Source organism: Panthera leo, chromosome B3 (assembly GCF_018350215.1).
Source record: "Panthera leo isolate Ple1 chromosome B3, P.leo_Ple1_pat1.1, whole genome shotgun sequence".
Taxonomy (NCBI): domain Eukaryota; kingdom Metazoa; phylum Chordata; class Mammalia; order Carnivora; family Felidae; genus Panthera; species Panthera leo.
In genome coordinates, this window is record NC_056684.1 from 104130744 (window position 1) to 104157229 (window position 26486).

General features: G+C 40.3%; 1 protein-coding gene across 2 annotated transcripts; it reads right to left on the bottom strand.

The window, feature by feature from the left end:
* Positions 1 to 26267, bottom strand: CCDC198 (coiled-coil domain containing 198). 2 transcript variants are annotated; one of them, XM_042943344.1, is made up of 6 exons: positions 26019 to 26267; positions 23475 to 23557; positions 10383 to 10469; positions 8936 to 9034; positions 7964 to 8123; positions 1 to 247 (listed from the first exon to the last, which is right to left on the bottom strand). In XM_042943344.1, exons 1-6 carry the CDS (start codon positions 26239 to 26241, stop codon positions 12 to 14), a joined length of 888 nt encoding a protein of 295 aa, XP_042799278.1. In that variant the 5' UTR covers positions 26242 to 26267; the 3' UTR covers positions 1 to 11. The 2 variants fall into 2 exon arrangements, with proteins under 2 accessions (XP_042799278.1, XP_042799277.1); XM_042943343.1 differs by having other exon boundaries at positions 8936 to 9037.
* Between the last annotated feature and the right edge of the window lie 219 nt (positions 26268 to 26486).

The following is a 26486-nucleotide window of genomic DNA, read 5'->3' on the forward strand; positions in this document are numbered from 1 at the left end:
GAATAGCATTTTTATTCTCGATCAAAAAACTCGTCAAAAAGTGGGATTCTCTCTGTCCTGGTCCTGACCAGTGCTTGTGGTTTCTTCTCGCTTTTCCTTAACTCATCTGAGTCAGAACTAGAACTGTCCCAGAGAAGCTGTCCCCGAGCCTCTTGTTCACGGAGCCACATTTCCATTTTGCCAATTTTCCGGGGGCGACAGTCATTCCTTGCTTGATGTTCCCCCAAATCTTCATTCTGTGAATTTCCTACAGAAAATTTAAAGTTTATTGAATTTCTCCCCCTAACAATGACTTATTTGTTTATTAAGTGCCTAGATTTTTATGAACACATAATAATTTGCTTGATGTTCTTATAAATATATATATTTGGGAGAGCTTGGGTTAGTTGAGTGTCCAACTCTTGATTTCAGCTCAGGTCATGATTTCACGGTCATGAGCTTGAGCCCCACATCAGGCTCCGTGCTGGTCATGGAGCTTGCTTGGGATTCTCTTTCTCTCTCTCTTTCTCACCACCCCTTCTTGCCCCTTTCTCTGGCTCATGCGCTCTCTCTCAAAAAACTTTTTTTTAATCTTCTGAAAGTCACAAGAATAATATAATACCTTCCTATATGCCCCAACTCATTGATAACATTTTGTCACAATATTGCTTTCATTTTATACACATGCATGAACATATGTACACACGTTTTCAGCTGAGCTATTTGAGAATTAGTTGCAATTACATCCCCCCAAATACATCACCACAAATCTCACAGCAAGGGCACTTTTCCTACATAGCTGCAATATAACTATTAGGAAATTACTTAGGAAATTTAACATTGATATATTATTGTTTTCTAATATATGGTCTACATTCTAATATTCATGGTTGTCCCAGTAATGGTCTTTATAACTGCTTCTTGTTTGTGTGTTTGTGTTTTATTTTTTTAGATCCAGGATCCAATCTAGGATTATGTATTGAATTTTATTTTCTTGTCTCTTTAATTCAAGACACTTCCCTTTCTGTTTCTTTTCCTTTTTCTCTGTCTCCTCCCTCCTTCTCTCCTCCTCCTCCTCCTCTCTCTCCCTCATTCTCAGTCTTGATCCTCCCCTTCCTCTTCCTCCATCCCCCCTTCATTGTCTTCTTCTTTTCCCCTAACAGTGGCATTTTAAAGAATACAGATCAAATGTTTTGTAGAATGGCCCTAAATTTGGGTTTGTACATTTCCTTGTGATTAAATTAAGGTTACACGTTTTTGGCAAGAGTATTGCACAGGTGATGTTGCCTTGTGCTATTTATTGAACATCTACTATGTGCCAGGCACATGATATACACTTTCTGACCTTGACATCCACTCTCACCTCATATTAGAGTCACCTATGGAGTCTTTTAGAAACACAAATGCTTGGGCTGTGCCCCAGACCTATAGAACTAGGGAGCTCAAAGGGTCATGCATTTCATTTCACTTTCTATACTTTTAAGAATATATTTAATTTATTTGGTATAGGATTTTATGTACATATGTACATAGCTTTTTATTTAAGCTCTACCCTTTTAAAGTGCATTTCAGAACAACAGGGGCTTTATTCAAGGAAGGAGGCTTTTAAGTAAACCAAAGAAATGGCCACTTCTGAGCTAGGAAAATCATCCTGGGTCAAAACCCAGAATGTCCCCTCCATCTAGTTGAACCAGCCATAACTTTTGGATTTCATCTTAAGGATAATTGTTTATCAAACCTTATGGCATATTTCATTTAAGCCCTTGATAACTGATGTTACAAACTGTTATATGAGAAAATCAAGCATCTCAGTGTGAGGATTTGTGCTTTGTGAGTCATTAGTTTCCTTTCTGCCTCAGTAAGGGACTACCCTGATCCCCCCTTGAATGTTATTATAATTATTGTTATTGCCTATACATATAGTAGTGACAGAAAATGACAGTTAAATTATGTCTTTGGCCCCAGTCTCTCTCCTGAGCTACAACTGGATGCCTCCATTTTTATGTCTCCTGGCAACATGTCAGACTCACCTTCTCTTTCTCTTGCAAACTCACTTTTTCTCCCAGTTACCCTAATCCAGCAAATGGCCCCAGTTTTCCCCCATTGTCTGCCCAGTTCTTCAAGAGAAACCCAAGAATCCTCCTGGCCTTCTTGCTCTCTCCACACACGCACATCTGATTCAGCACCAGGTTCTGCCCCTCGTTATCTCCTGAATATCTCACATTCAGCTCCTTTTCTCCTGTTACCCTACTTTCCTGGTCCAAGCACCATCTCTCACTTGCATTTCTGCTATGTCCTTATCACTTGTTTCCCCACATCCGCTTGCATTCTCTTCCCATTCATCCTCCACAGGGTGGACAGAATGATGCTTGAAAATGTAAGCCTGATTGTGTGGCTCCCCTGACCTTTCAATGCCTTCCTGTGGATCTTAAGCTCAAGTTCAAAGTCCCTATTTGACACGACTTGCAAGACCTTGGTGCTCTGGGCCCTGCCTATGCCTCAGAGCCATCACTGATCACTACCTGAATCTCTCTTCCCAGTCAAGAGCCTTTGCGCGTGCTGTAATCACAAACAGTTCTGAATGTTCCAGCACCTTGGTCCTCACACAGATATGGATTCCTGTCCCCTTTGTCCAGCTACTTCCTGTCTCAGCTGAAATATCAGTTCCTCATGGAAACCTTCTGACTTTCAGGTTGTGAGGTCTCCCGGATGTACTGTCATTGTTTGTTTGTTGTCTGTACTATTGCATAGGCACCAAAGCCAGGAAGCGGGTCTGTGAATAGATGAGTGAACAAGTAAGCCAATCAGAGAATGTTGGGTGGTGAGAAGCACTGGTAACTGGGACCTGGGGATGATTTCATTCATTGGGGCCAGGGGGTGTAATCATCTCTGCTCTGCAAATGAGCCAAGCACTGTTAGAGGCACCATGGAGACTGGGAACAGAGATTTTCTGCTGACTAGAGGCAGGAACTTTGGAACAGGAAGAGAATGTTCGTTAATGGTGGGATCTAATGCAATATTAATAATAGCTCAAGTCCCACACCACTCTTGATGTTATGATAATGCAGGCCTAAAGTAGAGTGTGAGGCCAAATTCACATGTTCAATTTTATCCTTGAAAATCTCTTAAATCATTCATAAATTATTATATACATAGTTCTGTGTACATAGCATTAAAGTTTGAGAACTTCTGAGCTGGATTCTTTTTACTTGTTAGATTTTTATAAATCCCTGCTTGATTCTCCAGCATTGCTGGACTTAACAAAAAAAGAAAAGAAAAATACGATGTTTAAAAACCTAAATGGGTTTTGGTTGAGCAGAGCAGAGGAAAAAGTGTATCCAACTTCAAAATTAATTTGGGAAGAGAGGAAAGCAACAGAGGTCATTGGGGCGAAAAGGGAGTGATTTTTCCACAGTAAGAGGATTATATAAAAAATCAAAAATATTTGATGGTGGGGTATGCAGGTGGCTCAGTCAGTTAAACGTACAACTTTGGCTCAGGTCATGGTCTCATGGTTTGCGAGTTCGAGCCCCGCATCAGGCTCTCTGCTGTCAGCTCAGAGCCCACTTCAGATCCCCTGTCTCCCTCTCTCTCTGTCCCTCTCCTGTTTTCACGCACTCTCTCAAAAATAAATAAACCTTAAAAAAGTTTGATGGTTATGCATTTTATAATATATATATGTCTTAGCAAAATGCATCACCATTATATCAAATCCATAATTTCACAGCTATTTCATTCACAGGCTAAATTTAAAAAACACACACCGGGTGCCTTGTTGGCTCAGTTGGCTAAGCATCCGACTTCAGTTCAGGTCATGACCTCGTGGTTCATGAGTTCGAGCCCTGCATCGCATTCTGTGCTGACAGCTCAGAGCCTGGAATCTGCTTCGGATTTCGTGTCTCCCACTCTCCCTGCCCCTCCCCTGCTTGCCCTCTGTCTCTCTCTCTCTCAAAAATAAATTTAAAAAAATAAAACACCCACCCCCAGGATGCTTTAAAGAAAAATACTAAGTAGATAATAGAGCAGATGGCCCGATAAGACCAGAATTGAGAAGGTGACAATAATATATTTAAGGTGATACTTCCCCTTAAGTATACAGTTATTTTCACTGTGAGACATCAGTTCCATCTTTCTTCAGTTGTCTATATTCTCATGCATGTGTTTGGCACTTTACATTGTATATATGCTTTTACACATATTGGATTAATTTTGACATAAACCCTATGTGGTAGACAAGACTTTATTCCTATTTTACAGACGTGAAAACTGAGGGGCAAAGAGGTTAAATAATTTCAGTGGAGCAATAATCTCTCTATATATATATACAGAATAAAGCTATATAGCTATATAAATATAGCCAATATTTATTGAGAGGCTACTGGGTACTGCGTTCTAGAAACAAAAAGAAGCCCCTGTTCCCATGGAGTTTGCATTTAGAAACATATTTTGGGGAGCTCAAATAAAGAACTTTGATTTCAAGTTCACTGTTTTTTCTTTATTTTTTTAACAAAAATGTTTATTTATTTTGAGAGAGAGAGCAGGGGAGGGGCAGAGAGAGAAGGAGAGACAGAATCCCAAGCAGGCTCTGTACTGTCAGCAAACAGCCTGACATGGGGCTCGATCTCACAAACCATGAGATCATGACCTGAGCCTAAATCAAGAGTCTGATGTTTAACCGACTGAGTCACCCAGGCAGCCCTCAGCTTCACTGCTTTTTCTACCTACGATACTATATCATGGCTTCTGGAAAAGGCAGGAGCCACATAAACATGGTAAAAGTCATAAAATTGTGCACTCAGAAAGCAGTGTTCCCTTTGTGTAAGTTATGAACAAGTGGGCCATCATATAAGTTATAAGTAATTTTTGTATAATAAGTTATATGTAATTATTATATAATTACAGTATATGTAATTCATTATGTAAATATATAATGTATTTAAAGTATGTAAATGTAAAATATACGTAAAATTTTATTTTTTTTTAAGTTTATTTATTATTTATTTAGAGAGAGAAAGCACAAGGGTCAAGGCAGAAAGAGAGGAGAGAGAAAGAATCTTAAGCAGACTTCAGCACTGTCAGCACAGAGCCTGACGCAGGGCTCGAGCCCACAAACTGTGAGATCATGACCTGAGCCAAAACCAAGAGTTGGATGCTTAACCGACAGAGCCACTGAAGGACCCCTGTAAATTTTTATTTTAAACAGGCAGCAGAAAACAAAGACAGAACTTTATCCTATAAGAGACCTAAAACTCTCATCCCACCTTCCCAAAGAGGGAACATGAATGGGCAAATACAGCATTAAATGAGAGGAGATGGGTACAGCAGGATCTTAATTACCTGAACTGGACTAGCATTCAGAAAGCTCCTGTAAATCTATGATCTTGACTTTGCTTCCCTTTTGAGAGAAAGCAAATGAAGTGCTTTCAGAAGACAGAGAAAGCAACGATGCTCCCTGGGAATAAGTAAAAAGGAATCACAGCTCAAGCATGTGCCTAGTATGGTGGTGAAATCTGTAGGCTTTGCAGAGGGGCAGTCTGCTCTTGAAAGATAAGGTTGAAAAGTGACACTTTTATATTTGTAGGCTTTGCCAAAGTTGTCCTGGACAGAGCTCCAAGTCCCTGGAGTCCCCATGAAGATATATGAGGGGCTGGGGGTGGGTGGAGTGAACTTTCTGGAGGGAGAAAGACCTGGCCTGGAATCCTGGCTCTGTCTAATGAGGGTGAATAGTAACTCCTTCTATACAGGCTGCGTGAGGCTTGAGAGTGATAATGCATGTTGCAGGTCGAGGACAGTGTCTGGTTCATGGTAAGCACTCAACAAACCTTAATTAGAACAAAATGAATCCGCTTTAAAAAGCAGCAGAAGGGGCCCCTGGGTGGCTCAGTCGGTTGGGCGGCCGACTTCTGCTCAGGTCATGATCTCGCGGTCCATGAGTTCGAGCCCCGTGTCGGGCTCTGTGCTGACAGCTCGGAGCCTGGAGCCTGTTTCGGATTCTGTGTCTCCCTCTCTCTGACCCTCCCCCATTCATGCTCTGTCTCTCTCTGTCTCAAAAATAAATAAACGTTAAAAAAAATTAAAAGAAAAAGCAGAATGCAGAGAACCCCTCTTCTCCACAGTCCTTCCTGGACCCCTCCAGATCTGGGACATCTTCCAAAGATTTTACCAATGTTGGTTTTTCTTGGCTTGCCCTCAAGCCATGACTCTAAGTATCTAACTTTAGCTGAGACACTTTTTTGGATTGTTTGGTCAATGTTTTTTAAATTGTCGCAGTTGTTTATCTATGTGCCTACATAGCATATTTCATTCTGGCACTGGGAGTATAGGTTAAATAGATTCCCCAAGTAGATTTTCAATTATTTAGCCTTTTCTTATTTGATGAACTTATTGATTAAGCATCCTATTCCTTTGAGCAGGAGCAGTGTCTCTTTCAGCTGGCAACTTTGCATCTGAGAAGCTCAGGACCTCCAGAGACATGGCCAGCATTTCTGTAGATCTCTCAGTGGTCAGTCTTGCTATGTGGAAAATATTATATATTCAAAGGGTGGGTTTGCCCTGGGGGACTATGGACAGGCAAACTTAACAGGATTCTAATTGGTGGGACAACACAGCACAGAGACTACGAACACGGTTATCTGTTGGAAATCACTGAGCGATCTGGCCTGGCTGGAAGCAAAGTTGGGCACAAGAATGGCAGCAGAGAAAGCCAGAAGGTAGGCGGCAAGTAGATCTTGAAGGCTTAGAGTGCCAGGGTGAAGGGTTAAGTCTTTGTCCTCAGGCTGATGGATTTTTTTTTCTTTGTCTTCAGGCTGATGGATTTTCACTGAGGATTTTTTTTTTTTTTTAAGCAAGAGAATGATATGGTCAGATGTGCATTTGATAAGATTACTTTGCTATTAGTGTGGCGCTTCTAAAATTTTATTGTGCATGAGAATCACCTTGGAATCTTGATAAAATGCACATCCTGATTCAGTAGGTCCAGAGTGGGGCCTGGGGCTCTGCATTTCTAATAAACTCCCGGGTGATGCAGATGTTGCTGGTCTGTGGCTAATACTTGGATTACCAAGTAAAGCAGTGGGTCTTAAACCTTAGGAGTATCAGAATCACCTAGGGTGGGGTTAAAAACCCAGACTGCTGGCCTCCGCCCCTACATTTTCTGATTCGGTCACTCTGGCTGGGGCCCAACAACTCCCCAGGTGATGCCGGTGCTGGTTGCCTGAGGACCATACAGAGAAGCATCAGGGTAGAGGGGTGAATGGAAGAAGGGGAAGACTTGGGGGAGGAACACAGTCAGGAGGCTGATATGACACATGACCTAAGGGTGGCGTTGGGAATGTGAGAGAGGTAAGAGTTCGGTGCCAGGTGACATCGACAGGACTTTGTGACTGACCAGCTGCTGGGAGTAGGAGCTGAAGGGCTGGAAAGACCCCAGGTCTCTGGCTCGAGTGGCCCAGAGTGTGGAGAGAGGTCTCACCCACTGAGACAGCAGATGCCCCCGGAGCAAGCCTGGGGTGAGCAGTGATGGTGGCTTCAGTTTTAGACATTCTGAATGAGCCTGGGAGGGCTGCAGGGGGAAGAGTGGGGTGGGGGAGGGTGTCTGCATATGGCCACGTGGTCCATTCTCTTTAATCACAAGATGAGGCTCTTTTGCCTTTTCCTTCCCAAGGTTGGAGCAAGGATTGCAAGGATGCCTGTAAAGCACAGTTAGCCTCTAAAAAGAGACATCTTACTGCAGTGCTAAAGCTTCTGTCTTTTCCTCCCAGCCACCCAAAATCACGTGATCGTGTGATCACTACATTCTAGGAAGCACATATCAGCAGAAACCCAAGGCTACTTGCTATATATACCCACACCCTCCCTGGAAGTTTATTTGATGAAGCTTTAAAAACACTGGAAAAAAGACTATACTTTCAGGGATCATTTCTATAGTTCGTAAAAACACTGGAAATATTTTATTTTGCTAAAAAAAAAATAATTCATGACTCACCTGGACTTCTGTTCAAGGTTTCATCTGGCAAAAAGGTTGGAAGGTCCCTGCCATCATTTCTTGGGATGCTTTGAAGGATTTTCTTGACTTTATGGTCCCTCGGTTTTTGCTTATTAATCCTTGCCTCCCTGTGAAGACTTTTTTTCAACTCTGCTTGGGCCTGAAAATGATCCACTGTAATCGATTAGTGTTCTCCCCCTCAGCTACTGTCACCAGAACAGGTCAACAGATCAGTCACCTTGCAAGTTGAGTGCTTAACTGTGGTCCCCTAATCAGAACACACTTTTTTTTTCCTATTAGATGGTATGGAAACTTTCTCTTTGCACAGGACAGGCTCGTTAGGAAAGGGGAGAATATATGCCCACAGTCTCAAAAAGCTATGGTTTGATTTAAGAGGAGCTTTGTAAAAACATTTGTTGGCAGGCAAGTGATGTATTTAGAATTGCAGAAGACAGTGACTTTAGGCTTAAACACTCGAGTAAGGAATTTGGAATATGACACTTACAGGAGACATTACTGTAAAAGGGTGTGTTCTAAGAGATCATTCTGGTAAGATAATTCTATGGTGTGAATTATGGAGGGCTGCCTAGGTATCAAAATAAAGACCAACTCACCCCCCCTCTATTTTACTAAATCAAGAAAAATGATCTAACCTCATTTTCCTGCTGGAGCCAGAACATCATAGGAGCAATTTATGAAAAAAAAAATATAGGAAAGGAAGAAAAAACAGACTTGGGGCACAGATATGTCCTTGTGACTGAAAACAAAGAAAAGACTCAACAGTCGGTAGCAGAAGGGATCTTGCTGATTCTTTCCAGCTCCAGTAGTGGAAGCTTCGGTGCCAATGACCAAATTTAAAATGCTAAGTAAAGACTGGGGATGAATGCTAAACTACATTCATGTGCGAGGGCAGTGATTATGTGGAGTAAATGTGCTAAATATGGCACTCTTCTTCTCTCTCCTCATACTTACCTCTTGTCTGTTCCGGTTCATTTCCAACATTCTCATCTTATGTAAATATTGTCTTTTCCCGGGAATGTATCCTGGAGTTGGCATTGTCTTTTCCAGTTCCTGCTGTGAAAGATGCCACACTCATTACAACTGGGCAATTTGTTACGGACTCTGCAATCCACAACTTGCAATTCTTTTTGGAACAGAGCGAGATCTTAATCAGTCATCAGTTATAATCCATAGAGATCTCTTATTATGTCAAAGGTGGATCATTGTAGTTCTCCACTGAGTCCTTTCCGGGTAGCCCTCAGTGACTAAAGCTTTGCTCTGTGTCTAATACAGTTTTTAAGCTTCCTGTAGAGTTTTGCATATCTGAAATGGAAATATCTTTCCACATCTCATTTATTCCTATCTCCCCAGAAATGTGTTCTGGTTTGATAAAACTGGCCTCTTTCTTCAAAATGCCTCTTCTGCTGTTGACTAATTGTCTGGACATGAAATTAGAGGGGAGCCACCAAATGGCTAAGTGGAACGCATTTCCATAGACTGTACCCTCATATACCAACGTAAGCCCTGGAATATTAGGAAGTTGATCATTTGTGACTTTGGTGATCTCCCGTGGTGCATCGTAAACCCCAGTGGGACAGTGTAGTTACTGAGGGCAACCAGGGGTGAATACACCCTTCTTCATTCCTTGCTGTGGCCAGGAAAGGGAGCCAGGTGTGCTCCATGATATCTTTTACGCTGCCCTGTGGACAGTGACTATGTTGGCTGTTGTGAGCCTCACGAGGGGACCATCTCTACAGTGCTGTCAGCAGCACAAACATGACCTTGAGGGTCTAAATGCACCTGGGCATCTTTGACTACATCAGCTAGCTGTGCAGCAGTACCTTGCTGGCTTGACAATGAATCAGGAGTGGAAAGGGTTGAAAATCTCACAGTTTTCATGTCTACACGAGGGGAGTTGTCTCAGCAGAAAGTAACAAACTTATAGAAGGAAAAGCTCCTTAGAAGACATTTTCCAAGGATTCGTTTTTTGGTGAGGTTGTGGTAAATAAGTCAGGGACACCTTGTTGATAGGATTTCTGCCAAAAGACTGAGAATGAAGGGAAAGCTTTAACTTGAGGGGACAAATGAAAGGAGAGTCATACTAGATTTTTCATAAATGTGAACACTTCTAGAATTAGCAGTGTCCAAGAAAAATTCCTCTCTCTTATCTACATCTTCCTGTTTTCACCAGGAAGTGGAGAAGGGCCCAGAGTTTACCTCACAGACAAGAGTCTTTGCCAGTTGGAGGCAGGCCTGGGAGAGAATGGATAGCTTTGGAAGTCTTGACTCTGAATGACTTAATAGTTTGATTTGTCTTTGAGGTCTTCTTGCAGGGAGTAAATGAAAGGACAGGCCACCCCTGCCCCTCCCCACCCCTCCCCCCCGGTTACTCACCCCCTCCAGTTAGCGTTGCGTTTACCTTTGCTCCGTGAGTTGTTCTGGCTTCTTGCTGGCTCAGGAGCCTTTCAGAAGTAATTACTTGTGGCAGGTCAATGGGTTCAAGCTTCTAGAAGTCCAACATTTAGAGTATTCAGCATTCCTCATGCCATGAGATGATGAAACATAAAAGCCAGACATTAAACTATCTTACCACTTTGCAAAAGCAGCACTTATTCCTGAGAGCACCCAGGGAAGGCGATTTCAACAGGATTACAGTTGTATCTGTGCAAGAGTTTTCAACTCATCTGGGTTCTTTATTCTCTTTCACCGATGCCAGTGACTTATTGATCTGAATATTTGTCAGGGAGTTAAAAGACTAAGAATCCTTTTCTGTGTGCATCGAGGGAGCAAGTCCAAAGTTATCAAACAACAAGGGTCTTAGAGTATTAACGATGAAAGAGGCACCAGGAATTTCTTTTATTCATTCCTTAACTGCCCAGCTGAACTCTTTCAGTCCTTAGGGAAGTAACCTATTTTTAAGATCTCCAGAGAATCTCCCTCAGCCTCCTCAGTAATAATCACTGGTGCTCCTGAGGCACATTTACATGAAAGTGCAATGGGCTTACAAATCTTGGACACTTTTTTTTCTTTTTCCTTAGCAGGGGATTGTCTTTGTGGGGAAGATCACATTGGAGTTTCAAGGGATCACTAAGACTGGGAAGCAACCGATGAACCAACGGATCTGCCTTCAACCCTATTTGCCTCGATGACTTAATGCTCTGGAAGTTGGAACGTTGGGAAATGACTGAGCAGGCCTAGGAGACAAAAGGTGGGTCTCTCCACGCTGACATGCAGGCAGGGACCTGGAAGGCTGTAGAATTTATGTGTTTACTCAGTGAGTACGTACTGAACAACTAGTGCGTACCAGGCATGGGGGTGCAATGGTCAACAAAAGCAATATGGTCCCTACGGAGCTCACAATCTATGGGGGGAACAAACACATTTTGCTTGTGTGATTATTCATTGATAATTACAAACTGCGATCTGTACTTTGTAGAAAAGGTCTACAGGGCAGAACCATGACAATATGTAACCAGAGGACTCCACTTTGGAAACGGAAGTTGTTATGAGTTGAATTGTGCCCTCTACCCCAGTTTGTATGTTGAGGTCTTAACCCCCAATATGTCAGAATGTGATGTTATTTGGAAATAGGGTCCTTGCAGATATAATTAGTTAAGATGAGGTCACAGGAGCAGGGTGACCCTTAATCCAATATGTCTGGTGTCCTCATTACAAAAGGGAAATTTGGTTGCATACCCACATGCACACAGGGAGAACACCTGTGAAGGTAGAGATGGGGATGATTCTCCTACAAGCCAAGGAGTGACAAAGATTGCCAGGAAACCACCGGAAGTTAAGAGAGAGGCATGGAACAGATTCTTCCTCTCAGCTCCCAGAAGGAACCAACCCTTAAAACACATTGATCTTGGACTTCTAGCATCCAGAATTGTGAGATAATACATTTCTATTATTTAAAGCCCCACAGTTTGTTGTACTTTGTTACAGCAGCCCTAGAAAATTAATACAAGGGGGAGAGGAGTAAGGAGGCAGTCCAAGAAAGTTTCCTGAAGATGAATTTTTCAGCAGAAGTTGGACACTTAGGAAATTTTAGGGAACTAAGGTGTTCCAGGTGGGGAGAACAACATAAACAATAACCCTGAGGTAAGAGAGTGTATGATCTGTTGAGGAAATTGCAAGAAGTCAGTTGACTGCTGTTCAGAGTCAGGGGAGAATGGCTCAAATGAGGCTGGAGAGGTAGGCAGGGGCCAAGTTTTGTAGGTCCTGATAGGGCATTCTATCTAAAGATGGTGGTCGCCGCCTTCTTCTTCTTCTTCTTCTTCTTCTTCTTCTTCTTCTTCTTCTTCTTCTTCTTCTTGTATTTATAAATGATGTAGATTTTTATCCATTCGGTTGGTGTACTATAAACTTAACTACTTAAATAGCTTTCTTTTTTTTTTTAATATGAAATTTATTGTCAAATTGGTTTCCATATAACACACAGTGCTTATCCCAACAGGTGCCCTCCTCAATGCCCATCACCTACTTTCCCCTCCCTCCTACCCCCCATCAACCCTCAGTTTATTCTCAGTTTTTAAGAGTCTCTTATGGTTTGCTTCCCTCTCTGTAACTTTTTTTTCCCCTTCCCTTCCCCCATGGTCTTCTGTTAAGTTTCTCAGGATCCACATAAGAGTGAAAACATATGGTATCTGTCTTTCTCTGCCTGACTTCTTTCACTTAGCATAACACTCTCCAGTTCCATCCACTTTGCTACAAAAGGCCACATTTTATTCTTTCTCATTGTCAAATAGTATTCTATTGTATATCTAAACCACAACTTCTTTATCCATTCATCAGTTGATGGACATTTAGGCTCTTTCCATAATTTGGCTATTGTTGAAAGTGCTGCTATAAACATTGGGGTACAAGTCCTCTTATGCATCAGCACTCCTATATCCCTTGGGTAAATTCCTAGCAGTGCTATTGCTGGGCCATAGGGTAGATCTATTTTTAATTTTTTGAGGAACCTCCACACTGTTTTCCAGAGTAGCTGCACCAGTTTGCATTCCCACCAACAATGCAAGAGGGTTCCCGTTTCTCCACATCCTCTCCAGCATCTGTAGTCTCCTGATTTGTTCATTTTAGCCACTCTGACTGGTGTGAGGTGATATCTGAGTGTGGTTTTGATTTGTATTTCCCTGATGAGGAGTGACATTGAGCATCTTTTCATGTGCCTGTTGGCCATCTGGATGTCTTCTTTAGAGAAGTGTCTATTCATGTCTTCTTCCCATTTCTTCACTGGATTATTTGTTTTTCGGATATGGAGTTTGCTGAGTTCTTTATAGATTTTGGATACTAGCCCTTTGTCCCATATGCCATTTGCAAATATCTTTCCCCATTCCGTCGGTTGCCTTTTAGTTTTGTCGATTGTTTCCTTTACAGTGCAGAAGCTCTTTATCTTCATGACGTCCCAATAGTTCATTTTTGCTTTTAATTCCCCTGCTTTTGGAGATGTGTCAAGTAAGATGTTGGTTTTCTTAAGAGTAGTGGGCAGTCATTGACATGTATGAAGCAAAGTAGTGGTGTGATTACATTTGCTTTTTAAAAAATGATTACTCTAGCTGCACTGTGAAAACTAGAGAAGAGAAGTCACAGATGTGGGGACAGCATTGAAGAGGACCACAGAGATGAGTTGGGGGTTCATGGAGGGAAATCGATGGGCTCCACAAATATTAAAAACTGACCAAACAAGATTTGTTCTAGTTGGTGAGGGAGAGCGAAGGGTCCAAATGGCATCCAAAGGGATGGATAGTGTTATCATTCACTGAGATTGGAATCCTAGGGGAAGGCCAGGTGTGAATGGCATATAACAGGAGGATACAAATTCAGTTTGAGGCGTACCAGTGTACGCGTTGAGTAGATAATGAGATATACAGGCATGGAACTCAGAGGAGACATCTGTTCTGGAGATGCATGTTCAGGAATCATCCCTGGGTAGAGAATAACTGAAGCCATAGTCATGGAGGAGGGTAAGAGTGAGAAGAGCAGAGCCAAGGGCTCAAGACTTGAGGAGCTCTAATACTAACAAGCTGGTAGATGGGGATGAGGTGGCCAAGGACATGGAGAAGAGATGGCTCAAGAGGAAGACGCCACACTGAGGCAAACAGTGTGAGCACTACTCCCACCTTAGTCCAACAATGCAGGCAAATGATAATTTATTTTGAAGTTATTTTTCCTTTTAGTCTGATTTGTTGCATTATTAAGAGGTAGACCTGGAAGCCAGCTTGGCTTTCAAGGTGATCAGAGTGAAAAAAGAGAAGGGGGAGACAGGGAAATGGATGCTGAGCAGCCAGCACTCGTGGGGAGCATGACCTGTACCTCCAGCTACTTCCCTGCAGAACAACTTCCTGCTCTGGGCCTGGACCTGAGCTGTTCTGGGGAAAACATCCTGCATTCCTTTCTGCTGGAGCAACCCAAAGCTCACTGGGCAAGGAAGAAGACAAGGGAAAGGATTTGGAGATGGGGAGGAGAGACAAAGGGAAAGAACTCATCTTTAGGTTAGACATGTGCCAGGCAATTTGCATTTGTGGTAGGAAGTGGCTCTCTGTTCCACTCTCACCTTAGGTGAGAAAGTAGATTTTTTAACATAGCAACTGCACAAGAATGTAATGAGAGGTGATGAGTACTAGTAAGACAGAGGTTTGTCTGGCCCTCTTCTCTGCAGAACATAAAGATGATGGGCAAATGGGACCTGCTGGTGTAAGAAGTAACAGCTGATCAGATCAGAACGTGGGGGGAACAGAGATCAAGGGGAGATATCCAGGCACCTGTGGGAAGAAGAATCAGCAAGGGCTGAAGGGGGATTTGGGGCATGAAGGGGAGAGAACAAGGAAGTGTTTGTTCCACTCCCTGGACTTGGTTCAGGTTCCGGTTCTTCCTGGTGATGAGGCCCATGTGCCTTTACAGCTGCCCCTGTGTCTATCACGCCCAGGGTCACACCATGTCAGCTCGTTCGATCCTCCTGTGAACACTGTGGGTAATTATGATGATTACCCATTATAGAGAGGTTAATAACTTGTCCAACGTTGCCTAGTAAGAAAGTGGCAACTCTAGAATTCAAACTCAGGTCTGTCTAGTTCCAAATCCCCAGCTCCCTCCTCTTCTATGTGCTCCTAAACCTGGTTGATCATCAGAATCTCCTGGAATTAAAAAAAAAAAATCCTGGACTGTTCACTGGGGATTGTGACTTAACAGGTTTGGGAATGAATATATATATTATATATATAAATAATAAACTTTAATTTTTAGGGTTCATAGCAAAACTGAGTGGAAAGTACAGAGAATTCCCATATACTCCCTATCCCCATATATGTACAACCTCCTCCATTATCAACATCCCTTACCATCTGTTATGACTAATGAGCCTACATTCACATGTCATTATCATTAAAAGTCCATAGTTTAACTTGGGGGTTCACTCTGGTGTTGTACATTTTATGGGTTTGCACAAATGTATAATGGCATGTGTATCTACCAATGTAGTATCTTACAGAATAGTTTCACTGCCTTAAAAATCCCCGTTTTGCCCATTCATGCCTCCCTCCCTCTCCCTATCCCCTGGCAACCACTGATTTTTTTATAGCCTCTGTTGTTTTGCCTTTTCTGAAATGTCAATATCATTGGACTCAAACAGTATGCAGCCTTTTCAGATTGGCTTTTTCACTTAGCAACACACATTCAAGTTTTGTCCATGTATTTTCATAGCTTGAGAGCTGATTTCTTTTTAGTGCTGAATAATATTCCATCATATGAATGTGCCATGGTTTTTTCACTCATTCATCTACTGAAGGACATCTTGGTTATATCCCAATTTTGGAAATTGTGAATAAAGTTACCATAAACCTCCACGTACAGGCTTTTGTGTGGATATAAATTTTCAGTTCATTTGGGTAAATACCAAAGCTCATGATTGCTAGACTGTATGGAAAGAGTATGTTTAGTTTTATAAGAAAGCACCAAACTGACTTCCAAAGTGGCTCTACCATTTTGCGTTCCACCAGCAGCGTGTGAGAGTTCCTGCTGCTCCACATCCTTGCCAACTTTTGGTGTCATCAGTGGTTTGGATTTTGGTGATTCTAATATGTGTATGGTGATATCTCATGCTTGTTTTAATTTGTATTTTCCTGATGACACATGATGTTGAACATATTTTCATATGCTCACTTGTCTTATTCTCTTGACACTGTCTTTTGTAGAGCAGAAAGTTGTTTTTTTTTTTAATGTTTATTTATTTTTGAGAGAGAACAAGTTGGGGAGGATCCCAGAGACGGGGACAGAGGATCCAAAGTGGGTTCCATGCTGACAGCAGTGAGCCCAATGTGGGGCTTGAACTCACAAACTGAGAGATCATGACCTGAGTTCAAGTCAGATGCTCAACAAACTAAGCCACCCAGGTATCCCAGAGCAGGTTTTAATTTCAATGAAGTCCAGCTTCTCAACTGTTTCTTTGGAATGTATCTCTAAGGGATTCTGATGATTTTCCAGGTTGGGGTCTAGTGGCTTCCACACTGCCTCAAGTGAATAAAGGGGCTACATCAGAGTAGACCACAAAGGATTTGTGTGTGGAGAATTATTGAAAATGTGAGTCTGAAGAAACCAGCCATTTAAATATTTTCACCTATTTAAAATAACTTATCCATAAATACTTAGGGCCAGGTTTTTATTTGGAAGTGTAAATTTATATTCTTCTATTTTCAGACTCATTTTATTTAAACCCATAATTCTGATAAGGGTTAAATAGTAGGTGTCTTTAAGAACCCTCTCTAGGCAATTGCTTTCTTCCTGGCCTTTGGAAAGAAACTAAGAATCACTCTATTCCTCCACAAAGGGCACTAGATGGCAGCAATGAACATTACAAGTAGGATCCCTCCGTTAAGTATTTGCACTTGGCCTGAGAAGCTATGCAGAAAATATTGTTGGAAAATTGGCTTCTCTAAAGAAACCAGTCAAATTGCCCTAGAATTCTGGGGTTCATATCAATGTTCCTTTTCCCTGATTAGGAAGCAAGATGCCTCACTTCATCATCTGAGAGAATACAAGGGAAGGACTTATTGGAGAATTGGAAGGGTAGAATGACACTTTTTTTTTTTTTTAAGTCTCATGGTATAAAAAAATGTGTTATCTATCTAAAGGTTTTTGGGTTATTTGGCTTCTCAAATTAAACAAATGGTCAGGAAAATCAAGTGAAATGTCAGCTGAAAGATTCAGAAATGGAGATTAAAAATCAAGCAGAAGTCACTGAGCTTGGTGACGCACTGACCTGAGATGGTTGCTTCTGTGTCCTAACAGGAAGATAAAGATAGGCAGGAGCTCAAAGAAATTGCAAAATTTGTTTGGCACAATGACTCAAGAATGTATGCCCTTTAAGGTTCTGGGAAGAAGGTAAAGGTGTCCAGAACAGTCTTGGAGTAAGAGATTATAAGCCCAAGGAAGAGTTTCTGGTCAAGGCATTGCAATGAATCCACATTTCAATAATTTTCTTTGTCCCAAACATCTAGCAATGAAAACTAAAACATAAAACCAAAAACAAAAAAAAAAAAAATGTGGTTGGCCCTTAATACGAGATATATATCTCCATGGGCCAGAAAAAAAAATACATACTTAGAGGAAGCTGATCCATATGGCATTCAGGCCTCCTGATGGCTGTGAGTTATTTCTACAAATTAAAGGGGACCTAAAAATGCTCCATGTAAGATGGCAAACTAGAGCAAAGATCACAGCTTGAAATCAGAGGCTGAGTTATTCTCTACTTTTCTATCTGGTTTAAGAGAGCTGCATCAAAATGTAAGTTGGAAGATTAGTTTTACAAGTGTTACCAAAATGTTGAATACGAGGAATATTATCTTCGTATTCATAAAAAGGATGAAATCTTGCCATTTGCTACAACATGGATGGACCTAGAGAGTATAATGATAAGTGAAATAAGTTAGACTGAGAAAGACAAATACCATATGATTTCACTCAGATGTGGAGTCTAAAAAACAAAACAAATGTACCAACAAAAAGCAGAAATAGACTCATAAGTACAGAGAACAAACTGGTGGTTGCCAGAGGGAAAAGGGGGAGGGAATGGGCGAAATGGGTGAAGGGAAGTGGGAGATACAGGCTCCCAGTTATGGAACGAATAAGTCACAGGAATGAAAGGCACAGCATAGGGAACATCGTCAATAGTGTTATAATAACATTGTATAGTTATACAGATGGGAGCTACACTTGAGGCGAACACAGCTTAAGTATAGAGATAGGGAATCACCATGAAACTCACATTACATTGTGCGTCAACTATACTCAAATAGAAAAAGTGTGTTAGAAGTTGAAGATGAAGGAGCTAAGACTTTATAACAATAAATTTGAAAGCTTCAATGGATAAATTAATGATACTCTGGAAAAATATAAATTAGCAAAACTGAATCAGGAAGAAATAAGATAATTGAAACAACTAAGAAATTTAGTTAGTTGGAAAATTTCTCATTCTCCCAAAAGTCCAGGTGGCTAAAGGTGGTTTCACAGGCCTGTTTCATCAAACTTTTAAGATAATAACCGTGTTACATCAAATATTATAGACAACTGAAGAAAGAAAAAGATAATCAGTGAATTTTACGAAACTACTACAACCCTGAAAGCAAAACTAATAAAAGACAGTATAGGAAATTATAGGACAATTTTTTCTTATGAAAATAGATGTGAAAAGCCTAAGCATAGACAATCCTGCCATGTATTTGTATATGTACCTTGTGGCCAAGTAGGATTTATGCCAGGAATATATGCATGGTTCAACATCATAACGTTTGTTAGTGTACTACATTGTATCAGCTGGTTTAAAAAGGAAATTCATATGATTATTTTAATAGATGAAGGGGGAAATATCAATAAAATTTCACACCGAGCCCCAAGAAAAACTCTTACCACACTAGGAATAAAGGGAATGTCAACAATTTAATAAATGGCGTTGTGCCAGATAGCTCCCACTTGGTTCTCTAGGTCCACTTGCCACATTTCTCTCCCCTGTTCTCTGCCTGTGAGTAACCAGTTTCTTCTGCCTTCAGGCTTCCCACTGGGTTTAGCCACTGAGACATCCTGGCAGGAGATCCGAGAGAAGAGAGAACAGTGTATTTCTCCCCCTGGCTTCCTTCCTGCAAGGGCGTGTTGGGCTGGTTGTGTCCTCCTGTTTCTCTCAAAGCACCTTCCTCTACCTGAGTGTCTCCTTCCAGGTTCTAGAAGAGTCTCACTCTCTGAGTCCCTTTGCTCAGAGATGGTTATTCCTCAGCTGCCACTAGTGGTTATTGCAATATCCTTTGTGGTCCCCTTGATCCAAACCTCATAAACAGTTACTTATAAAGAAAATTTCCTTGAATTATTCTAATTTGAGTATGGCATCTGATTCCTTTTGGGACTCTGACCAGCATCTATCAAAACCCTATTGCAAATGTACTTAGTTTTCGAACCATATGTATTAATGTCATAGATAAGAGAAGGATGCCCATTGTCACTGCTGGTATTCAATATCGGAGGAAAACTCTAGCCAAAGCAAAAGTCAAGAAAACAAAAGAAGGAATAAGAATTGGGAGGAAAGAGAAAAAACTATTCTTATTTATGGCAGATGTCATCTACATAGCAAATCTAAAAGAATCTATAGATAATTAGAATTCATTTCAATAAAGTTGTGGAACACAAAATTCAATCTGCAAAATTCAAAAGCTTTCTTATTCACAAGTAATAATCATTTAGAAAATTAAATGGAGAGGGGCGCCTGGGTGGCTTAGTCAATTGGGCATCTGACTCTTGATTTCAGCTCAGGTCATGATCTCAGGTCATGAGATTGAGCCCTGTGTTGGGCTCCATGTGAGCATGTAGCTGGCTTGAGATTCTCTTTCTCCCTCTCTCTCAGTCCCTCCCCCATCTCTAAAAAAGAAAAGAAAGAAGAAAAGAAGAAAGGAAAAGAAAAAAGAAAATGGGGTGGGGGGAAGACCTTATTCATAATAGGAGGGTAAAACTCCCATAGTGTATTTTGATGGTCAGCATGGACTTGCCTCAGCTACAGCCTCCAGTTATTTGAACACTAATCTAGGTGTTGCTGTGAAATTATTTTTGAGATGTGATTAAGGTCAATAATCATTTGACTTTAAGTACGGAAGATTATTTTAGATAATCTGGGTGGGCCTGATTCAGACAGTTGAAATGTCTTAAAAGTAAAGCTGAGGCTCCCCTGAAGAAGAGAAAATTCTACTTGTGGACAGCAGCTTCAGCTCATGTCCTGCATTTGCAGCCTGACCTCCCTGATGGCCTGCCCTGTGGATTTTGGACTTGCCTTGCCAGCCTTCATAATCATATAAGGCAATATAAGCCAATTACCTGCATACATATATATATATATATATATATATATATATATATATATGTATACACACACACACACACACACACACATATCACAAAGAAACATATAATAGAGAATGGGCAAAGAGAAAAGACAAGGAAAGGGAATAAATTGGTGGCAAATCATATAATACTGGTAACAAACAATGAAACCGTCTGGGTCAGAACCAGCTTCCTTGTCTCTTCCCGGCAGTCTTAATACTCATCTTTTCCCCTTTGCACTCATTCATTCAACATTTATTCAACTCGTATTTATTGAGCACCTATTATGTTCCAGGTACTGTTCTAGACACTTAGATATATTAGTGAAGACAACAGACAAAAATCCCTGCCTCTCTGAAAGACTATATTCTAGCACTGTCAGGGAGGTGATGAAGAAAATACACAATGAACATTAGAGAAGTAAATTTCTTGGTGTGTTAGATGGTACTCTGGGGAAAAGAAAAGATCACGGCGGATCAGGGGACCCAGGATCGCCAGGGTAAAGATTGCAACTGTCAAGAGGTTATCGTGATAAGCCTCTAGGAAGGTAAGGTTTAAGCAAATCTTGAGAGTTGAGGGAGGGAGTCATCTGAGGAAATCATATTACCTGGGGCCCTGGGGGTGGGGGCATTTGACCATCTCCACCTTAGGTTGGACTAGAGATGGTTGGAGGAGAAAGTGAATCAGGCCAGGAGGGACAGTGGTGATCAACTTCCAACACAAGATGAACACGTTGGATTCAGAGTTCCCTGGCAGAGGCTCCCAGAACTTAGCAGCTCCAAGTTGGAGAACTTTAGTTCATGACCTGCTCTTTACTTGAGGAGTAGATGTCTAGGAAGTGGAGAGTGCCAAATGTGCAACTAAAATTATTTAGGATGCAATTAGATTTGGTTTAATAATTAAAAATACTTTTAGAATTTTCTTTGGCAGACATTAGGCTATTAATTAGCATGTCATGGGAACCCAGCATTTATTATTCTCTCAAAAACCCATTTGTGGTGGAAAATGTGCTGAGCCTCATTTGTGAAGATAATTATAGTTGATATCTTTGGGAATGTCTGCCAAGTTCCCAGTGATTTCCCTCTTCTCTGGGAGCTGCTTCCAGAATTTATGGTGGTGGTGGGGGGCTTCTCTGCCTACATTTCTACTGCATAAGCATATCCTCTGGTGATAGCTTATTGGAACAGAACTAGAATCATGAGCAAAGCTGAACCAATAAGATATTTTTCTCCTAGGAATTTCAAATTGGAGCCTAAAGAGCCAGGTGAATCTGTCTATTTGACTGGAACTATAAAAATACAAATTCAGGAATTGAAGTTTGTCCATATTTCACCAAGTGATCTTGAGGAGCAAAGAAAGTTGATCTGCAGGAAGAATAAAGAATGCATGAAGGAAAGCTCAGGGGAGACACAGAGAGAGTTGTGCCATTCAGGTTCCAAGGCAAAGCTGTTCCCTGAAGCCCAAGTGCCTCCCAGTTCTTGGGTTCAACAAACACTCCTATATCTTCATAATTCATCATGTTGTCAACTAGTCAATTAGACTTACAATACAGGATGCTGCTGGTCTTCAATAGCAGGGAGAAGGCATTTTGATTTTTGTTCCTACCAGGGATAATGGGTCACATTGTCATTCATTCATCTATTCATTCACCATTCATTCATTCATTCATTCATTCATAAGCTTTTTGGGAGTACATATTAAGTGTTAGAGACTGAAGATATAAGACTGAGCATGTCTTTGCACTAAAATAATTCATTTTTCTTGATTTTTCATTTTTAAGGGGGTTGGTTAGGATGTGGGGATACCCTCTTTTGTTCTGAAACACCAAAGTTCTCCTTTTTGCGCTTGACTGACTTGAGAATCAAAGCCTAACTTTAGCTGATTTAGGGTTGATAGATCTAAAAAGTACTTTGTGAACTACAAATGGCTACATATACTTTTCACTGGTTATGGTAATATCTTCTACTTGAGTTATTCAGCTCACTGGCTCCATAGGAACATTATATTAAGCACACCTCTTTGGAAAGTTACATTTGATTTAGGAATAAAAGGTAAAGTTTTTAAGTTGTCCAGTTTAGTTAAAGATATGCCCAAAAGTTTTAAAATTATATATCAATTTGATATAATTATATTTTATTTATCTTTTAAAAAGTTTTGAGGTTTCTAATATTTTAGGAAAAGATGCTCTTTTGGTGAACAAAAGGTATAATCATTTCAAATGATTGTGAACTTCTGGAGAAGACAGGTAAATAAAAACCAATTGAAACAGAAATAATCCCCAGCACATGAGCTTAAATACCTCTGGGATTTGTCCAGATGTCTGGGTGAATTGTGTATCAGGTGGGATTTGGTTCCAATTCCTTTTTTTCCAAATGTCAGTGATAGATCCTGCTCACAGGAGAGCCCAAACCCTTCTCTTAGCTGATGCTCATTTTCAGGTACCCACTCAGATCTCTTTCCTCATCTAGGATGAGAGTCCTTAGAATTTATATTTCTCTAGAGAGAATTCATTAAATATTAAGGTGAATGCATTTAAATCTCTTGCTTTGCTGCCTTGGAATCCAATGTCCTCAATTTCAGCAACCAGTTAACATTTACAACGATAAAAGATTAGGGATAGAAGGTCTGTAGAGATCAACTATGCTGCTGGTTAACAGCATGGGCTTTGAAGACCTGTTTGATGTCTGAGCTCCACTGTCCTTGGACAAGTTACTTAATTCTCTAAACCACACCTACAAAGCAAAGGTACTAGTTCCTTTCTCATAGAAAGGGTGTGAAGATTAAATGATGGACATTGATCGAGTTGCCCAGAGTGTATCTGACTTGAAGTAGGTGGTAATTAGAATAGTACTAGCTGTTATTATTGTTACTGTTGTTTGTTATAACTCATCAAATGCAAAATGCAAAGGTCTTTTGAATCCCATCATGCCTGTGCCTTTGATACTGTATTTCCTTCTTTTGGTGGTGGTCTTAAAAGTGAAATCATTACAAAAGGAAATCCTAAAGAAATATGGTCTTTGCAATTGATGACATTCTCTTTAACAACATTCTCATTAGCTTAGTCATTTTCAATATCCCTTCTTTATGTTATAGTTAAAAAGGGATGTTACCATTAAATCCAAGAAATTCCTTATGAGGTCTTTTAAATTCATCTTACTTGAAGTCTTCGGGGTGGATGCCTTTTAATAATACTTGTTTCTCCGTGTTCCAGTGGGATATCAAAATACATGGCCCTGGGCACTTGAAAGATTAGGAAAGAAATTAAAAAAAACATTTAAAAATTTACTATTAAATTGGGCTAATTATTAGACTTTGTTAATACATTTTGGCACCTTTTTAGTTATATATGTCCAACCTACATGTTGAATGTGGAGGTGAAACACATAAATCAAAGGTCATACATGGATGCAAGTGATAAAATATTAGCCCATATCCAGGATTGAATTTCTGCTTTCCTCATTTCTTCCCTGGATTGATATTTAGAGGAAAATCTGAAAAATTGACAATGTGTTGACTACAAATATCGTTCAAACATAGAATTTGGTCTGGAAAATAGAAACTTTTTCACTTGTTTTCATTTCATGAAATCTCTACAAAATAAATTTGGGAAATTAGAAAAAATATATCCTTAAGAAATGAAAATAAATTCTCCTTTCAGATGAAAGAGATGAATTGTGGATAGATAGATGGATGGATAGGTATTAGATAGAGGGGTAATAAAAAAATGGACCATGAGTGTATAATAGGAGTATGCAACGTTTAGTATTGTATGTTCCCAATTAAATAGTCTCTCCAACTAGGGAAAGAAATTCCCACAAGTTTCCCTATAATACAATATATAAATAATCTTTCCTGATGACACAAAACAGGCTACAGAGTTAAGCCTTGCTAGAAACAGAGAGAGCTAGGACTCAAGAGGTCCATTATGGGTTTTATTTTTTAGCTTAATTATCCTGGGGTATTAGGACTGCTACCATGCCCAATGCTGCATGAATGAAGTTTTGTCTTTTCCTCTTAGAAATCTGGAAGCATTCTAATTTCTAGATTGTTGTGTGGACTATCCTACAATTTCACTTTGCATTCTAAACAGAAAAATCCTTGCATAATTATGAGTTTCTATCCTTACAACATTTGAATGACCATGTTAAAAACTTCTCCACGTCCTTATTCTCTTTCAAGAGATGCCAGCATATGGAACAAGACAGAAACAACAGTAATGACAAGAAATAGCATTTTTGATTAAAAGATGTATTTCTGGCAACAGTTTTTTTTCAGCAGCCTGACTTCTCCTTATTTTTATACTATGATTTCAGTGATAACACCTCATTATTTAATTCAATTCATCCCAAATGGCATAGGCTATGTCAGGCAGTTATTTTACCCTTGGTTTATAGGTGAAGGAAATTGATGCAGTAATTTGCTCAAATTCATACAAGTTGGTATTTAGTGGAGCTGGGGTTAGACTATGGATCTTTTGAAATTGGCAATCAGGATGCTTACCATCCCTTTGTTATTTATTTTTAATGTGATTTTGTCATTTCAAAAATAAGAATATTTTTCAGGTGGGACTCTAATGCATTAGACTTAGTTTTCACTATTCAGTTACCAGAATCTTAAAACTCTGGGTAGAAGTTTTGGATAAAACTTCTTTTTGGATAAAAAAGAATTGTTTTGGATAAAAAAGAATTATTTATCCTTTTTGGATAAAAAGGAATTGTTCAATGAAACTAGAGGAAAATTCCCACTCCCATGCTTAGGAAGTTGGAGAACATAAAAATAGGCCATATGCAACCAGTCAAGAGTTGTCAGTTCTACAGAAAATAGCCGTGACAATCAGTCCAGATGAGATGTACCAGATACGGAACAAGAATATCAGGCTTTCTGGCCAAGGTGACCAATAATGGGAACTTATTTGTGTTATCGATCCAGAATATAAATAAAGAAAAAAATTACACAGATATACACATATGTACACATTATATATTTATATTTCTCTTCCCAAGTGAGAATCTCTGTTTAATTATCATTGTGATTTTCATAAAAATGTTAGGTGTCTTCTAAAATATCCCAGGATAATTTATAGCCACTTCAGGCTCAGAGCTTCCAATCATAATGGGAAAAATTCTCTTAGTTCTGCAAATGACGGAACTTAGTGCATATTCTGCGTGAAGAATGTGGGCTTGGGGAGGGGATGACTCATCCTCTCATCTGTATTGCAATAAATCAATTCTGTTTGGGGTGGTTTCCAACTTCACATTAGAATGAATTCACTCCGAAAGGGTTGCTTTCAAAACAACAAAGCCTGATGCACTAAATGGGGCTGGAGAGAATGATTTGAATTTAGAATCTAACTGAAACATATGATTGTCATAATTTATCACATCTTATCTATATAATTTTAATCATCTGGCAAAGCTAGGTATAAACATCGAAAGCACTATAAACTAAGCTGAAACAGAATGATTTTTTCCCTTCCAGTGCAGAATGGTAAGAAGCCCTCTGTGCAGTTTACATACCCGTTCTAATGTACCCAGAATACTTACAATTGAGAAACACTCAGCCTCGAGTTGAAAGATGTTCCCTTACATTTCAGCAATTTAGAAACTTTCTGATATTGTTATAGAAACAGACAGCCAGGCACATCTGTCAATAGCTCTCCTTGGCCCAAATACACAGATTTCATGATGGGTCTTACGTTTACCTGCAGAGTATCTTCCATACCAGGTCTCTCGTAGAGGCGGCAGCTGACCTTCCAGAGCTTTGTTCTGGTCCTGCAGTCCTGTGAACAAATACGAACTCTTTTCTTCCAGATTCTGACTGAATGCAAAGTCCACGGGGCTGGAAGAGGGGAGTTCTTCCTCTTTGTTTTGCAAAGGTGCTACTTTGGTCACTCTAGGGTGAGGCTTAGAGTGGCTCAGGCCCATTTCACGGTAAAGATACTCAAAGAACAACCACGAGGGAAGTGGTGTGGGGCCTTTAACTTGGCTTGTTTTAATTAAGGTACTTCAGAATTTTACCCCAGCTGCGCAAAGCACTTCATGACATATTTCTAAGCTTTATTTCACCCCACAGTAACCCCTCTGGCCACTTCCTGGGAGCCTGGTTTCCACGGAGATGTCCCTTCAACTCCCACTCTGCCATTTCAGACCCAAAGAATCCAGTTAAACAT

Bases quoted from the DNA above. Each gene is read 5' to 3' on its own strand.
- CCDC198 (XM_042943343.1), bottom strand. From the start codon at position 26,241: ATGGGCCTGAGCCACTCTAAGCCTCACCCTAGAGTGACCAAAGTAGCA. The intron at 23,558-26,018 runs GTAAACGTAAGA...TAATCTTTCAAG, and splicing joins GTATGGAAGATACTCTGCAG to TGCCCAGGGCCATGTATTTT. The intron at 10,470-23,474 runs GTAAGATGAATT...TTGGACTTCTAG, and splicing joins ATCCACCCCGAAGACTTCAA to AAGCTTGAACCCATTGACCT.